The following is a 17,602-nucleotide window of genomic DNA, read 5'->3' as shown; positions in this document are numbered from 1 at the left end:
CACCTGGTGTAACTTAATGAAAGCCATTTTATATCAGACAGACGCCAAACTCGATCGACATAAAAGCTGTCAAAAGTTATTAGGCTACTCGAACTTCATGAAATAAAATAAAGACTAGAAAGGATGTGGTGAAATAAAAAAAATATATATATATATATATATATATATATATATATATATATATATATATATATACAATAATATGTAAAGAAAGTATCTATATATTGTACCGATTTTTTTTTTACATCATTTAACGCTTTAAAAACATAATAAAACAAAGAACGAAAAAATAAAGATCCAGAGAAATTCAATGTGAGCTTGAATATTATATTATATTATGACGAAGTTAATTTTGACGAGATAGAGAATAAGTAGATTTGGTAAATATTAATGTGTCGACTGACGTGATAACTTCTTTTTTATTTTTTTTTTTTTTATATAAAACGAAGGAAATGAATTTGATGAAGAAGAGGGAGAATTTAAAAGATTATGTATCGGTATTACTATGTATATATACATAATACATATGAATGTAACAATCGGGAAGAGAAAAATTTGAGAAATAAAGAATAAGAAGGGACCATGAAAACGAGAACAAGAAATTTTTCCATCTACGTAATTGTTAAAGTGAAAAATGAGGTAGAAGTAGAAGAAGAAGAAAAAGAGATGAGAGAAGGGAATTCAGCTTTGAAGTTGGCCCGATTTCTAGTCAAGTCTTCATGACATTTGAAAGAGATATATATATATAAAAGAAGGACGTTTCTCACCATAAGGATATAGAAGGAAGTAGAAAGAAAGAGAGAGAGAAAGACTCAAGCTTTAAGAAGTCGTGACTTACCGATAGATTGCTTCCAAGTCACAGTCGGAATGGGGAATCCTTCGGCTTGACAAGCAATGGAGACGCCGTAACCTACAACGGCATCCTGGTCGATAGGTTCCACGGTCCACCTCGGAGGTACTAAAAATACGATCCAATTGGCTTAAAATCTTCCGGCTGGTCGAGCGCGAGTTCGATCAGAATTTCATTCGGATCCCTCTGTATTTTCCCGGTCCTCTCGACGTCGACCCCGTTTCTTTTGTTTCGAGTCGTCGAAGTGAACTTTAAATCGACGTCGATTACGCGTTTTCCTTTTTTTTCTTATTTCTTCTTTCTATCACCTTCAATATATATATCATTCTATCGTTTTCTTTTTCATTCTCTTTCATGAAAAGATATATCACCAATTATATAAACGAGAAAATCTTAATCCGTTTAGATATTTATTTTAAATTGGATATATATATTTTTGAAAGATATTTAAATAATTATATTCGGAATAGTTTAATATAAATAAAACAAATGAAAAAAGGAACAATTGAATAATTTCGAAACGTTATACTGCAAATTGGAAGACCACTGTTAAAATCATGTCCTAAATTTATCCTCGAAATGCATTTCGGGTTATTAATGGTTTGAAAATTACTCAAGCGAACGTCAATAACAGCAAAGAGATAAAAAGAGAAATAGCAGAACGACACGTAGGATGGTACAAAATTTTTCTTCGAACGTTTATTTACGTTTCTATAAACGCAGACATTTTCTGTTAGAAAATTATTACGATAGAAAGATATCAATCAATGTTTTTGAAGGACATACCGAAGACCAAGCAATTACATTCGTTCTTGATAAACGATCCGATTGATTATTGTTCGTTCAATTTGGATACTTGTCAAAGAATCGTCTTTTTGATAAAATAATTTATTCGAATTAAAAGACGTCGAGAGGACTGAGATCATAAGATTTATCTATCCATTTTTCTTTAAGTTATTTACTTTCGTACCAATCAAGTACGCATTACGTACTTACGTGTTTTATTTATCATATTTTTTCTTAAAAAACGCATGCAAATTTCAACGTATGTCTATACTGCATACTTACGCAATCACTAAGAATGTTTAAACAACAATATGTTAACAATTTAATGATGATATAATATGTAATTAATATTTATACATATATATGTATATGAATATATTTTTCATATATATATATATGTATATATGTATGTATCTATTACTAAGTTACTTGAATTGACGATGTAGTATCTCTCGCAAAATCAAACGTAAACCGTCAATGCAGTCAAATCAATAAATGTTGTGCGTGTGCTTCTGAAGAAAGGAAAGAAAGAAAATAACGGGTCGTGCTAGACTGGCCATTGAAACGAAGAAAGTGCTCTCATCTGCAAAAAAAATTCGAAACAAAAAAATTAAAATAAAATATATTCTCGATAAACCGTTAAAATATAAGTAATAACATTGCGTGCAAAGAGACGATAAATTGAATAAAAGAGATACGAAACTTTTTAAATAAATGTTCGATAATAATAACAATAATAATGATAATAATAATAATTAAAAAGGTGTAAGTAATGAAACGAGATGATGACATTCCTGATAAGTAAGAAAGATATCATGCGAAGTGTTAAAAAAATATAACTATTAAAAAAAGTCGATATCGTTCAAGTACTTTTTTAATATTGATTGAAAGGGTGCATGTATCTTTGTGTATATGTATATTTGTATGAACAAGCAACATTCCAAGTAAAAAAGTACCGTCGACAATATAAAAATACGGTGCATAGAAATAACAACAAGAACAACAACGCAAACGATATTTTTCTAATATTTTTAACGATGAGAAACACATAAAAATCGAGGCATACAAAGAAAAAATGCGAAATACTCATTTAACTCTTTCATCGTCATTCCAAGTTGCTCTGATATAAATATAATATATATATATATATGCTTATACACGTGTATTCATGTATATGTCAACGTTAAATTGTATAATTTAATTAAATCATAAAGAACCTAGATTTTATTCGAAATAACTAGACGTTTTAGAGAAGGTATATAAAAGAATTTTGCGCTATTCACTAAAACTGGTAGTTTTAGGAGGTTACATATGAACTCACGAGAGGCGAGTAGTTAAAATATGAGATTCAAATTTGATCCGTTAAATCGGCTTATCTTATTATAACAATGCTCGTAGTTATCAGTTCTTATCTCATCTTGTACTTTAAAAATCAATCTTCTGTTTGTCGTGCTGTTTTATCGGATCTAATTTATAGATTAAATTTCAATTTCATATCTTAACTACTTGCCTCTTGTATATCCATACATTATCAAGTTAAAGTATGTAATTATGCTTCTTTCATATTTAAACAAGTCAGTATAGTTATTTCAGGGTTTACCTAGTCATGTCATGAATTAACGGATTTTACAAAATAAAGCTAACATATATATGTATATACTCTTATACTATATATAGATATATATATACTATATATATATATATATATTATATACTATATGATACGTATGAATATACCGTAGGTATGAATATATGTACGGATATATAAATATGAGATGTGATATAAACGTTTACTATGCGAATGCATGCTTTACATCCTTTACAGACATTTGTTGCATTACAGGAGCACAACAACGTCTCGTATAATATATTTGTATATTATATATAATATGTATACATATATATGTATATAGATATTATTATTATATCTATATAATTATATAAATATATTTATTTATCATATATAATAACAAATTACTACGATACACACTACCTAGGGTTTACATTGAACCCTTTCCAAGAAAAAACCGGAATAACAAAATAATAAAATAAATAAAAACATATTTCTAATCTAATTCTCAAGAAAATTTGTCAAACTTCGCTTACGGCGAATCTTTAACGACGATGTATAAATTACTGAGATGATTATGAGAGGGATGTACGAGGAAAGAAATTAACAAACCAAAATAAATAGAAGAAAAAAAAGAACGGGTAAAAAAGTTAACGTAATTAAAAAACACTTTCCTTGCCTTACCAACTTAGTTGAGTTTATAACCGTGGCCAGTGACTCATTGAAATACTTACAATTAGTCGAGAAAAAATAATAAAATAAATTTATATAAAGTTGCAAGAGTTTTATAGTAAATATTTTTCATTCGTTAATTAGGTTAAATTAGAATAAACGCCGATACTTCTTTAAATGGCGACGATCTTTACACGGCGAACTTTGATTTTTGAAAATGAACATGCAAAATGATAATGATAATAATAATAATAGTAATAATGATAATAATAATAATAATAATAATAATAATAATAATAATAATAATAATAACAACAACAATAATAATAATAATATTAATAATAATAATAATAATAATAAATAAATAAATAAATAATGATAATAAAAATAAGGATAGATCGATCATTTGAAAATAATGAATATTATTAATTATTATTACGGACGTATAAGTATCTGCAATGCACGTATCTTCTGTTGTACTCCTTGCTTTTCAGTCCTAAAATTATGTTACCAATCGAATAATTCTCTTTTTGCTTTAATAAAGATATCCTTGTCAAGTTCGTAATGTTTTTCTTCCATAAGAGAAGGATCGATTAACCAAAAAATGATTTCTTACCGTTGTTCCTTAGAAAAAAAAAGCATTTTTCGTCTAGTCGAAAAATCAGAACAAATAGAGGAATTTTACTTTATCCTTAGTCGTTTTCATAATGCAGGTATAAGAAAGAAAATGGTAATAAAATCCTGCTAGAAATTTCTAGCGTCTTACGATCCTCTTTAATACGATCGTGGCGAAAGGGGTTTAAGAGTACAGAAGGAGGAAAAAGGAGGGAAGGATGGTGGGGGTTAAAATAACTAAAGAGGAAGAAAGAAAAGCTCGCGGTCGTAATGTGAACCGAATATAAAAATACCACTAAAAATTTACGCTCGCCTGATCGTAAACCTGTTGCGAAAAAGACAGCTTCTCATAAAATGAGAGAAACGTTGAGCGTGTACATGTGTGTGTGTGTATGTGTGTGTGCGCGCGCAAATGCAAGGAAGCATCGAGCGTATGGTATTCCGTTGATGAACATGGTCACCAACTTAAAAGCACATTGCCTCCTATTTGGACAAAAGAGAACTAACATTATGACTATCTCGAGTACGTCTTCTTACGGCTTTGGTCCGTGTTACATTCGGAAGGAACGCATTTGTTAAATGACCTGAGAAAAAAACTTGTCTCGAGTTTCTCTACCTGCCTGGCTTTTTTCTCGTTTAAACGTTAGTGTGCGTACACATACTTCTCTATAAACTTACTACCTACATATGCTCACGTATGACAGAAAATTTTGATAAAAGAGAAAAAGATAGAGAGCCAAAAAGAAGAAAGGATGAGAACGAGTTATTTTATCTCGAAAGCTAAAGATATATAGGAAAGATAAAAAATAAGGAAAAGGGTAATGCCATCAATCAAAGGAGTTTCTTGATGTACAGAAAATATGTAAAAAAAAAAAAATATTAAATTTCTAATACAACGTATTAAGTAATTCAATATATGCACTAACTGCTTTTCTATTATATTAAAATTTATTTTCAAAGGGAACGTATGATAGAAACAAAAAGAAGTAAAGCAGATTTCTTTGTAGTCACTTGTATATACAGCATTTTATAGACATTAGAAGAAAGATATACGATAGCGAGTAGTAGTAATTTGTTATGAGATTGTAGCTAAAGAATAAGAAAAAGATGAAGTATAATAATATAGTAGTAATATTGTTTCAGTTTTGAATCACTGTATATTGGCTTCTTAAAGTGGACTATTTGTTCGTTTCCGATCAAACGATACAGTTTGATATAGAAAAAGAAAAATAGCATTAAAAAGAACTAAAAAAGAAAAAGGAGTAAGTAAGTGAGTAGAGAGAGCATCGTGTTAGCCAAAAGTGTTTAACGCGAGAGGTAATAATGGAGAATAAATGGGAAGGCACGTGTTTCTTATCGTTCCGGAATACCGGCATACACTCCGTGGTTCCACGTTATCGTTCTTAGCGAGGCCCATCCGTTATTACTATCGTTATCATTTTCAACGTCCTGTTAGCTTTCGAAAATCGCATATCCTATTTTCCATTCCGTCGCACTCCATTTCGTTTAGCAAAGAGACCAAAAGAGTGAGTTTTATCTCCGAGTAGTGACTCTATTAAAATTGCGTCAGTGGTATAGCAGGATCGTTGAAAAATTCAGGCCACGACTTTGCTGTTCTTTTTTCTTTCTTTTCTCCCTGTTTTTATTTCTTTTCTTTCTTTATATTTTTTATTATTATTATTATCATTTCAATTTCTAATATTTTAGAGGCAGACTCTGTGTCAGATATAATTTTGATGCTAACATAAATATGTATAAATTATGTCGAACAACGTCTTTCAACCTATCGTATCACGTTTGAAGCTTTGTCCATTGTGTAATATTAAAGGACATCTTATTATTATACATCGTCATTCTATAATTATGTATTTGTCTATGTTTTGATTTTACACTTTAATCTGCCAACGCGAGAAAACCTGTAACAAAGTTTCACGAATAACAGATTTGTGACTCGTTACAAGTTCATTGACACTAAATTTAATAAAGTTGTTATTACATTGTAACGTAATTATGTTGATACATTGACGTTTCATTGTTGTATTGTTTACCTTGATAATTAATTTTTCAACAAAATTAATATACTCTCAAACAAGTATAAATGATAATGAACTATCGTAATATATTTATATATATAATTCTGAAAGTGTGATAAATGTAGAAACGCGTACATGGTCGATGGTAAATTTGTCAATATAAAATTGATGTATTCTGTAATTTATATATGTATAGTATATATACCTACACGTACATAAGCTATAACAGAAGAGTTGCTCGATAGTAAACTTTCGAACATGAAAACGATGATGAATGTGAATACAGACCGCATTGATTTCTACTTCGTAGCATAATTTAAATTTACGGGGTTGCCTTTTTATTTTTTGTATTTTGTTGTTCAGTTTTGTTTCTGTTGTTTTTCTCTTCTCTCCCTCTCTCTCTCTCTTTCTCTCTCTCTCTTTCTCTCTCTCTTTTTTTTTTGTTAATTTTTTTTTACCTTCTTTTTTTTGTTACAATAGCGAACCACTAGCTGCCAACTGAAGTTGTGGGACTTAATGAATATGAATGAAAGGAAGAACATTATGCCACAACACTACGTCATGGCCTTAATACTCTTGACGTTTTATATAACGAGAAAATACCAAGGCGAGCTCTCGTACCTTCGCTCTCGCCCTTTTTTTCCGGTCGAGATGGCGCGTATAAAAAAGGAAGAAAAACGAGAGAAAGAAGGAAAGTCGAAACTTTCGAAGAGGAGAGAAGAATTATGCTTCCTTGTGAGATTACAACGCGGTCGACCGATATCGTTTCCTTATTTTTTTCTATGTTTTCTCTCTCTCTCTTCTTTCCGCTTTTTTTCTCTCTCGTCAACTCTTTTTCCGTCTCTTTTTCTTTCTTTTTTTTCCCCACAGAAGTACACACATACACATCTATATATACATACATGCACAGTTTCTTGAACTATTTTTCTTCCTTGGTTCACAGCATTACCTGGACAAATGGATAATAAATTAATTGAACAGCATACTCTAGATTTTCAAAGAGAAAGAAAAAAATAAATAAATAAAGAAAACTTTGCTCATTTATAATCCTATCTGAATCTCTCTTTTATGGACTTTTTATTTTATCTCTCTTTTATAAATCCTATCTGTTTCCTGATTGAGCATAGGAGCTAATGAATCCGTGGAAAGACGAGACTAGTTGTGGTGTTTGCGAGCGTGAATAATATATCCTCGTATGCGGGGTACTGAAAAAGAGATGTAGAAAAAGAAAATAGAGAAGAAGATAAAAAAAAAGAGAAAGAGAGAGAAAGAAGAAAAACGATAATTCGCATGGCTATTTACAAGTCAAATCTCTCTAACGATGCGACTCATGGAACGTGCCATGTAAAAGGGGCGGTACATATAAAAAAAAATAAAATAAAAGAAGAAGACGATTATTAAATACCGTAAAAAGAAAAACCCTATAACGTTAGAAGAACGTTTGAATGAAAAAAGTATGACGATAAAAGTGATGTATTTATATCGATTTTTACTTTGCTTTCGTATTACATGATAAAAAATAATCGCTTTCTAACAAATTGAAATTGACAGAAGTTTAGAAAAAGTAAACAGAGAGAAAGAAAGAGAAAAGTTAGAGAAAAGTAGCCTATCCGTCTTATAGTAAAAATTGGCAGAGACCTTGGAGAGAGTGTTCGAACTCGGGCCAAACATCTGAGACTTTTCTAATCAGCAATATTGTAGTCTAAGGAAGGTAAGGTAGAGAGAAAATAAAGAAAAAAGACAAGAAATTAAGGAAAGAGATAAGGGTGGGGAAGGGCTGGGAGGAGTAGGAAGGGGATGTAAGCACGTCACACGGTTTGCGATCTCTCGTGGGACGTTATCAGCAAATTCGGAGGGGGGGGGTAAGGAGCAGGCTCTGGTGTGTGCCGCATCCAAAGGGAAGAAGAGGGAATGAGAAAGAGGGAAGGGAGGAAGGAAAGAGGATTCACGTACGTGTTAGAGAATCGAGGTTCTTCGATCCTTCTCAAATTCCATGCTTCTCGTCCTTTTCTCGAACGAAGATGTTACCTATACACACACACTTCTATATATATATATATATATATATATATATATATATATATATATATATATATCGAGAATGCGAACAGAGAGAAAAAAAAAGAATTCTCTCATGATCTTCAAGCTTGTGCGATAATCAAAGATAACGATTAAAAATATGCAAAGTTAAATGTATATATATATATACTCTCTGTTGACATTATTCAAAATGAAATGTCGGTTTATGTACACGGGACATGTTCTTATATATTAGAAATATCGATTAAATCATATATAATATGTATATTACGTATGTATGGTATAGTATAGATAAATATATTAAATTTGAATGATGTTTTTTTTGTTTTGTTTTGTTTTGTTTTTTGGGATGGACACCAACCAGCGACGGAGAGACCGGTCGTATGTTCGACCACGCCAGCGACGTTGCTGATCTGGCACGTGTAGTTCCCACTGTGCTTAGCGTTGACGCTATTTATCGTGAGGATGCTGGAAAACGGCGGATAGTCGCTTATCTGTATGCCGGCGTTCGTCGTCTCGACGTGGCTAACGCCGATGGCGGCTTCGACGGGCTGAATTTTCGTTTGCCCATTTGGCTGAACCTTCGTTGCCTGAACAGCTACCACCGAGGCAGTCGATGTACCACCACCGTCACTTGCTCTGACCTGAATCGGTTTGCCATCCATCAACCAAGTGATGTTGAAAGGCTGGTCACCCTGGCTCGCTGTACACATTAGCTGTGTCCTCATCCCCTCCGTCAGACCGTTTTCGAAATAAAACGGCGAGATCCGCGGTGGAACTATAAACGTTACACGTCTGATGATAATCATGCGACGATCACGTCATCGTAAGTGTCGTTCTGTAGAGTAGTAGATTAATAGTAATAATAGTAGCAGTTAATAGTAGTAGTAGTAGTAGTAGTAGTAGTAGTAGTAGTAGTAGTAGTAGTAGTAGTAGTAGTGGTAGTAGTAGTAGTAGTAGTAGTAGTAGTGGTAGTAGTAGTAGTAGTAGTAGTAGTAGTAGTAGTAACCGTCGTTGTTGTAGTTTCACTCCATCCTACCTAAATGCTTATATAATACAATTTTTCTTTTTCTTATTTCTCTTTTTCCTATCTCACTTTTCATTCCCTTATTATTAGACATCAATATTTATTATACCGATGGATATATTACTTTCAGTAACATACTGGAGTATGTGCCAAATTTTCCCTGTTTCCTCAATTTCTTCTCTCCCTTCTTCTATTTTTTTTTTGTTTGATCCGTCGTTAGTGGTAGCTGCGGTTTGGCTTCATAGAAGACTAACGGCAAAAAGAGCTAGCGTATGTAACATTTTCATCTGTTCCACGATTTCAATCAATTTTGAATAACATTATATGTATAATGTATAAATCATATATATATATAAATATGAAATATATATAATGTCATGAAATATGTCTTTTTAGAAGGAGTTAATGCGAACGAAAATAAAAAAAAAAAAACAAAAAAAAAAACATGTGTGCAGATCACACGTGTTAGAAGTGAAACCTTCAAAAATCTAAGTTTCGAGAATATGAGACGAATGGACAGTTTTAAGAGTAAGATAATTGTAGGATTTATTTATTATAATATTATTACTATGTATAATAAAGTTCACCGGTATGGTCTCTGGGTGAAATAGCTAATAAAAAGTACACTTTTCACAATTCAAGCGATAAAAACGGAATGCCGAATGCGATAGTTATAAATAATCACCAAAATGGTAGGATGTTTATCAAAGGAAATATAATTCGTCAGAAATTAAGTAAATATAAATAATCCTTTTTTTTGAAACTCAGGTATAAAATTTTTTTTGTTAGTATGGTTTTCTATTTCCCGTTTTTATCTACATTCTTGCGCTGTATAACAAACATTTTAGGATAGATGAAATAAAGACATTACGAAAAAAATATGGAAAATACTACTGGACTGAACGAAGGTTCTGGTAAAATGCAATGAGAGATCTAATAGAGATATTCTCTAGAAATGTTTTTTCAACTCTATAGCCTGTCACACTTCGAGACCCTTATTATTTATAACATATCTCGTCTTTATTCTTTGGACCACAAACTTATATTTTTAAATACTCTCGTCTAAATAAAGACCTAAACAACGAAAAATTTAAAAAATGCATTGAATCCTATCGCTCTCTTAGCTTATCGAACTGTATACACTACGTCTCAAATTTCAGCTCCGTGGTGAGCTCCACCGGTTCACGCTGGGCGTTCAACATCTTAAAAATGTTTTTATTTTATTGAAAAATTAGTATAAGTTTCCTAAATACGCAAATATCATAATTTATAATATAATTTTCATATATGCATGGGTCAGTACATCTCTTTGGATATTTTTCATATAAAAATCAAATTTAATAGACATATTTTATCTTTAGGTATCAAATATATTTTATAAAGAAGCAAAATATAAAAATGTGACAGTAATTTACTTGCTTTTGAATGGAATTTGTTAGCTGCTCTTCATTTATTCCACAGTATTCTCTAATTCTTTTTCTCTGACGTATCTGGTAATCCTTTTTTTTTTTAAATATTTCAGACAATACAATTATTATATATTCTATGTATGTCATAATTATTTATTATAATATTTGCGAAATAAAGAATTTAATATAAATTTTTTAATAAAATAGAAACATTTTTAAATAGAAATAGAAAAATAGAAAAATAGAAATAGAAAAAAAAATTAGAAAAATAGAAAAGAAGTGACACGTATATATATACCTTCCAGACTCACGTAGACTTACACACTTATACAACTTACAAAGACGGACTTCACACCTTTTTTCTTTATTTCGACCGTCGGTTCGTTTGGACCTTATACTTTTGTCGCATACCTACGTGCTTATCTCTGTTTATTCTTCTACCCTTCTATCGCTCCTACCTACAAGCAGGTATAGTATCGAAATTATTCTATATGTATCCACGCTTTGTAGTATGCAGTCGCACACAAATACACACATATACAACCAGGAGCGATAACTACGAAGCAGAGCATAAAGAGGAGACCGAGAATAGGAAAAACTATATAGCTATATTTTGTCTCATTCTTTTGCAGGCTCAATCCTATATGTTTGTCTCTATTTCTCTTCTTATTAAATATCGTGGCCCTTGCATAGCGGCCCGTCGCTCTGTTGCCTATCCGTATACAGGCTCGGTTGCCTCGCCATCTACCGCTTCGTTGCCTGAACCAGCGTTTCATTTTTTTCAAATCACTCCCTATTTTAAAGAAGTTTTCACTTCAAAAAATAAAAGAAAGTAAAGAGAAACTCGGTGGTTAAAATAACGGAACACGTATGGCTTTGGTCTATCCTTTTCTTGTCGCAACCACCTCTAACAACTTTGTCCCAGGCTATGTGCCACGAGAAACGTGACATTATTTTCCTGCTCGCTGTCTGTCTACAGCCCGAGGTGAACTACTCTACTTCGGTACGCACCGGAGTCAGTTCCAACCGCAAAGTCTCGTTATACTTGCTCCTCGTCGTTGTCGTTGCCGTCGTCGTTGTCGTTGTCGTTGTTGTCGTCGTTGTTGTCGTCGTCGTTGTCGTCGTCATTGTCGTCGTCGTTGTCGTCGTCGTTGTCGTCGTTGTAAGAGCTAATGGAAGGTCACGAAGTGTTGGAAACACGTTGCACATATGTATCTCGTTTATATTCGCTACTCTTTTAAACAAAATCTTTTCTCCTATCCTCAATTTCGATCACTTTTTTATATTTAAAAAAAGGGGAGAAACGGCATTTTTTAACGATACATTGTTATTAAATTGTACATATAATTTTTTTTATTCCTCATTTTTATGATTATTAATTAACGATTTCATCCACACCGATATTATCGTGCAAATTTGCAGTTCTACAATTTTATATTATACTTTTAATATATCTTAAAAAGCTTGACCAAAAGTCTAAATTGAAAAAGCTCACATCGAATATAAATGTATGAGATAATTAAGTATACAATTTCTATATTATATTAGAATATGAATAAAAGTATGATAAAAATAACGTGTCGGACAAGAGAGAGAAGCGATAATAATTCAATAACCTTACTCGGTACATAGCAATCTAATGAACTTCATTTTATAAGAACCAATGAAAAATCTAGTCGCTTTTCATGGGACAAACTAGTAACTTGCTAGCGGACTAAATTAACTGGCTATTTTTAGCTGATTTTAGCATTGTCAGTTCACTTGATAGAGCGACAAATAACGTGTAGAGAGAGAGAGAGAGAGAGAGAGAGAGAGAGAGAGAGAGAGAGAATAAAAAGAAAAATCGCTATCCTTTTTCTGTATCCTTTTTTTTTTTTATCATAACTTTCAAAAGCAGAATCCGTTGCTCAGTTGGTAAAAAAAAAAAAACAAAGTCTAGGGAAAATTCTGTCTCTCGGTCATAAATATGTGTAATATGGTCTAAGAGGATGTAAAGTTGGTAGTGTAAACGTTGGTAGATGCTTTGGTAAGCACGTTTACCACGAACGGACCACGTTACAAGGGAAAATGAACATTTATGACTGAGCGCAACTGTTAATGTCGTCAAATACGTCTTTATGACGAAACTGGTCGAGCCACGTTGAGATAAGCCGTACGAGAGAAGGAGGAACACGTTCATAAATTTTTAACCAAGTTCTAATATCCTTATGGTTCAGAAAACTAAGTATTAACATCAGACTTGTGTTCACCTTTCTCTTATTTTTATTATCCTTATTTTTTCTTTTTAGTATTTTTTGCTTCTCCTTTCCTCCTTTTATTTCCATTGCAATTATGAACATATCTTAATGCAATTCTTTTTTTTTTTAATTATTTATAGCATTATGTATTTCGCTTTACTTAAGTACCTAAAAGATTATTTAACTAATTGCATTAAAATATGTACAGCGACACGTTAACGTACATTTGATATTATTTAAATAATGTACCTATAAATATATTTGTAAATATATATATATATAAAACATTAACATAATTATTGATTAGCACCTGTAAGTTTTTCACTGAAAGAAAATATTTTATGTTATTTAATTACGATTTACTTACCAATATCTGCATGGTCGTCAAAGAGATCAAAATCTTAGAACAGAAGTGAACGATTCGAATAAAGTGACGTCAACGATTTTTCTTGAATTTTTTTGAATAAAATAATAAACGATAAGATAAATAGATTGATCGAAATCGTTAACATCGACTTTGTCCGATAAATTTTGGGTTTTACTACTTGCTCGACTAACGATCGTTGTCGATCTGACGACGAATGGGTTAATAATTAGGATGATACTGTGATGACGATGAATGTTACACAAAAAAATACAAAAGACCACTCCTCTTGCGATAAATTCATTTCTACATTAATAGGATATATATATATATATAAATATGTATATATTTAAATAAGTTATAAGTTTTTAATCAAAGGATTGTTCAAGACGTGTGATGATATAACCATACAACACAATAACGAGTAATAATAAAATTGACGATGATACGAGCGAATAAACAAACGAACACGACTCCTACTGGGAAACGTAATGACGATCGTTTTCAACAAACGATCTTGTTTATATATGAAAATATACGTGTTTGCGTGTTCAAATGGATTAAGTGTCAATGATAAAGTACTCAGTCAAAAACATATGGATACGTGTTTCCTGATTAAAATATATATAATATATATATATATATGTCAATGCTGGACGATGCATACACGTGTGCGAGGATTTAAAGTTAATACGAACGATAAAATCTCGCTGCAATATCGAGCATTTTAGTGCAATAATTAAAAGAAAAGCTTTCAAAGTTTTGAAAAATTAAGGTTCGTTAGAAAAAAAAGAAAAAATAAGATAAAAATTAATTCGATCCGAATTAAAAAGAAATCTCGATGTTACAGTTTGATGAGAAATACTTTCTACATATTTAATCAACGGTCGAATACATTAAAAATGTTAGTAACGAGATAGTAAAATACTGGCATAGAGTATATATAATATATAAATATGCTCGTGTGTGTGTTTATATATGTATGAAGAATATATACAAGAGTATATCTCGTTATGTAAATTCGTTTGAAGCGTGCAATTAGGCGTGCAAGAAAACAGCGTGCAGGGTTCGAAGTATAGTATATGGTAGAAGAAATAGAAGAAATAGAAGAAATAGAAGAAATAGAAGAAGCATAAAAGAAAGAATAAACGTATAGACGCATATTGAGTTAGACGATTGGAAAGAATTAAATACAGTACAAAAGAGATAGATAGGTAGATAGATAGATAGATAGGTAGATAGATAGATAGATAGATAGATAGATAGATAGATAGATAGATAGATAGATAGATAGATAGATAGATAGATAGATAGATAGATAGATAGATAGATAGAACAAGAAAATAGGAAGATAATAAAAAAACGAATATTCGTAGCACGTCGAATACGATGACGCATTTCATTAAAACAGATCCGGGAATAATTTCAGCTCATTGACGTTAAAGTAGCACAAATTGGAATCTAATAGGATTCAAATGAGAAATTACATCAAGTCTTATCGACTTCGAGATATTTTACTTTCTCCCATATAAGGTTTCTCTTCGTATCTTTCACAAATCACTATATATATACGCGTCTACAATTGTTATTGAAATCTTTTCGATATAATGATAATACCGAAGATCAAGATGCAATATAATATCGAATCACAATTCAAAGTTTATTATTGAACGTCACCAAGACGACGTGCCGATCTTTAACAACGTGCAACTGCTTTTAATAACAAGCGTGCTTAGCAGAAATTGATCGCTTTTTTTTCTTTTTTTTTAACTTCAAGTTAGACCGATAGATCGTTACGACGATCTATTATATATTATGTATTTATGTATGTACGTTGATCGTCGATACGATTTCGGCGATGTATCAAGAAAGAAAGAAATAAAGAAAACTTAAAAAGGGATGCAATTTGTCGCGTGTGTTCGCTAGAACGAAGCCGAATTCAAAAGAAGAATTTTCAAAAAGTTTCCGTTTCAACGAGTTTTACGAAATATTTGAAAATCTAGAGAGAAAGAGAGAGAAAAATATCCAAAAGAAGAAAACAAATTCGATGGTTTCTTCGTTGCTACTGATTTTATTCCTTGTATTTTTTTTATTCAAAGGGAATAAAAAATGAAGAAAAAAGAAAGCAAAACATTGTCGAACTAAGATACACGAAAACTAACAGACGCGTAAACTCTCTCGTAAACTCTCAGGCGTGTTCTGTTAAAGCATTCGAAAGTAATCGATACAATATACATATACGTCACCTATACAACGTGAAATCTGTTTATTCGTGAAATGTCTATACTAATGTATTAAAATGTGAAATAAGATTGAATTGCATATTTTAATTAGATAATATAAGAATTCTCGAGTGGCATAAAATAAGAGTATGCAATTGAAATTTGTTTCGTAGATTAGAACTAATAGAACAGTACAAATAACATAAGGTTATTTCTTAAAGTACAAGAAGAGATAGCAATAGATAATTATGAGTAGTGTTGTTAAAAGAAAAAAGCACATTTTAAAGACGGATTAAATTCCAATCCTCTACTTTAACTACTCGTTTCTCGTGAAAATTCTTATTTTATCCAATTATTTCATAAAGTAACTAATTTAAATGTATAATAAAATTCTCTTTATATGCTTTTTCTAAAATGCTTAGTTATTTTATATAAGACCAATGTATTTCACGATTTAACTGAATTATACAATTTAACGGTGACACATATATACGTAATAGAAATTACGTAATAGAATACGGCTCAATTTTGGCGAATGCACACACGACTGCGAAATAATCTCGAGGATACGTGTCATCTCGTTGATAGTAGGCAAGTAAAAAGACATTTACTGACGTCAAAAGAATTCGCTCGACGAGAAAGACACGTGTCAGTGGCAAGGAAGATCACAGTAATGTATTAAATTGGAATAGAGTCTGAAAAGTTCGTACCGAATTTTCAAGAAAATTTTAAAGCAACGCTTTTATTTCCATATATATAATATATATGGAATATAATAATATAAGATAATATTATAACTTATTATATTTAAATATTGGCACAATTTTTCCGGACGATAGAATGAAAGAAAGGAAATAAAAGAAAAAGGAAATAAAAGAAATAGAAAGAAGGAATTAAATAAATAATTAAATAAATAAAGAATGAGAGAATACACCAACGGTGTGAGTTTACCGTTGACGTGAAGGAGTGCAGAATGAGCGACGGTGGCCGCGCCATTGGTCACGCGACAGGTGTACGTGCCATTGTGCGCGGGTGCGATCGTGCTAATGCTCAGGGCGCTGATAAAAGCGTCATTTTGCCGGATGGTTATCGCCTTTCTCGGGTCGTGGGCCGCGGCTGCTGCTGCTGCTGCTGCTAAGGCGGCGGCGGCAGTAGTACCTTTCTTGGAACCGGTGCCGTTCTTAAGAGACTTGTTAGCTAACGAACCGATGTTCTCTCCGTTGTTAGCACGGTTAGATGACGTCTCCTGCGACGTCGTTCTGATCGTCTCTATCGGGACGTTATCTTTCAGCCAAGTGAATGTTAATGGCAGGTCGCCAGTAGCGACTACGCACTGTATGCTAGTACGGTCGCCTACGTTTAAATCGCGAGCAAAACTGAAAGGCGTGATTTTAGGTGGCACTGAAAAGACAACAACAGAAAACAGAAAAGGTATGGCATTCCGTTCCGAAGCAGTAATAGTGGGTTTTGTTTTCTTTAAACGCTGCGAGAGAGACACAGATAGAGATAGATAGATAGATAGATAGATAGATAGATAGATAGATAGACAGACAGATAGATAGATAGATAGATAGATAGCAAGAGACAGATAGAGATAGAGATAGAGATAGAGATAGAGATAGAGATAGAGAGAGAGAGAGAGAGAGAGAGAGAGAGAGACGACTAAATCATAGCACAGGTGTCCAGGGTTTTTCTTTTTTTTTGTTCATCAATTTTATGCTCTAGCTCAAATTTTTTTACAATAAATAGTAAATTATGTATAATGCGTACACATATT

The 17,602-nt window shown here is 31.9% G+C and overlaps 1 protein-coding gene and 1 long non-coding RNA gene across 9 annotated transcripts in view; one reads left to right on the top strand and one right to left on the bottom strand.

Moving 5' to 3' along the window:
- Nucleotides 1-17,602, bottom strand: part of LOC107074123 (cell adhesion molecule Dscam2) — a 156,038-nt gene that overhangs the window by 31,321 nt on the left and 107,115 nt on the right. For 6 of the 8 annotated variants that reach the window (XR_016178190.1, XM_089177238.1, XM_089177240.1 and 3 more), the window contains exons 11-12: nt 16,777-17,226; nt 839-958 (exon numbers count right to left, since the gene is read on the bottom strand). Coding sequence is in view for 7 of the 8 variants with exons in the window: in XM_089177238.1 (XP_089033364.1) it covers nt 839-958; nt 16,777-17,226 (570 nt within the window). In the remaining variant the exon portion in view is untranslated. Of the gene's footprint in view, nt 1-838; nt 959-8,927; nt 9,345-16,776; nt 17,227-17,602 lie in introns of all 8 variants that reach the window. The other 2 variants (XM_015335232.2, XM_015335234.2) reach the window with 2 other exon arrangements.
- On the top strand, nt 9,338-14,922 carry LOC149030974 (uncharacterized). The gene is made up of 2 exons (XR_016178196.1): nt 9,338-14,837; nt 14,870-14,922. It is a non-coding gene; the product is annotated as an uncharacterized LOC149030974 (long non-coding RNA).

Source organism: Polistes dominula, unplaced genomic scaffold (assembly GCF_049000335.1).
Source record: "Polistes dominula isolate Pdom_NZ unplaced genomic scaffold, Pdom_raw_medaka contig_20, whole genome shotgun sequence".
Classification (NCBI taxonomy): domain Eukaryota; kingdom Metazoa; phylum Arthropoda; class Insecta; order Hymenoptera; family Vespidae; genus Polistes; species Polistes dominula.
The sequence above is the reverse complement of the archived record's forward strand: the minus strand, read 5'-3'. Positions and strand labels throughout refer to the sequence as shown.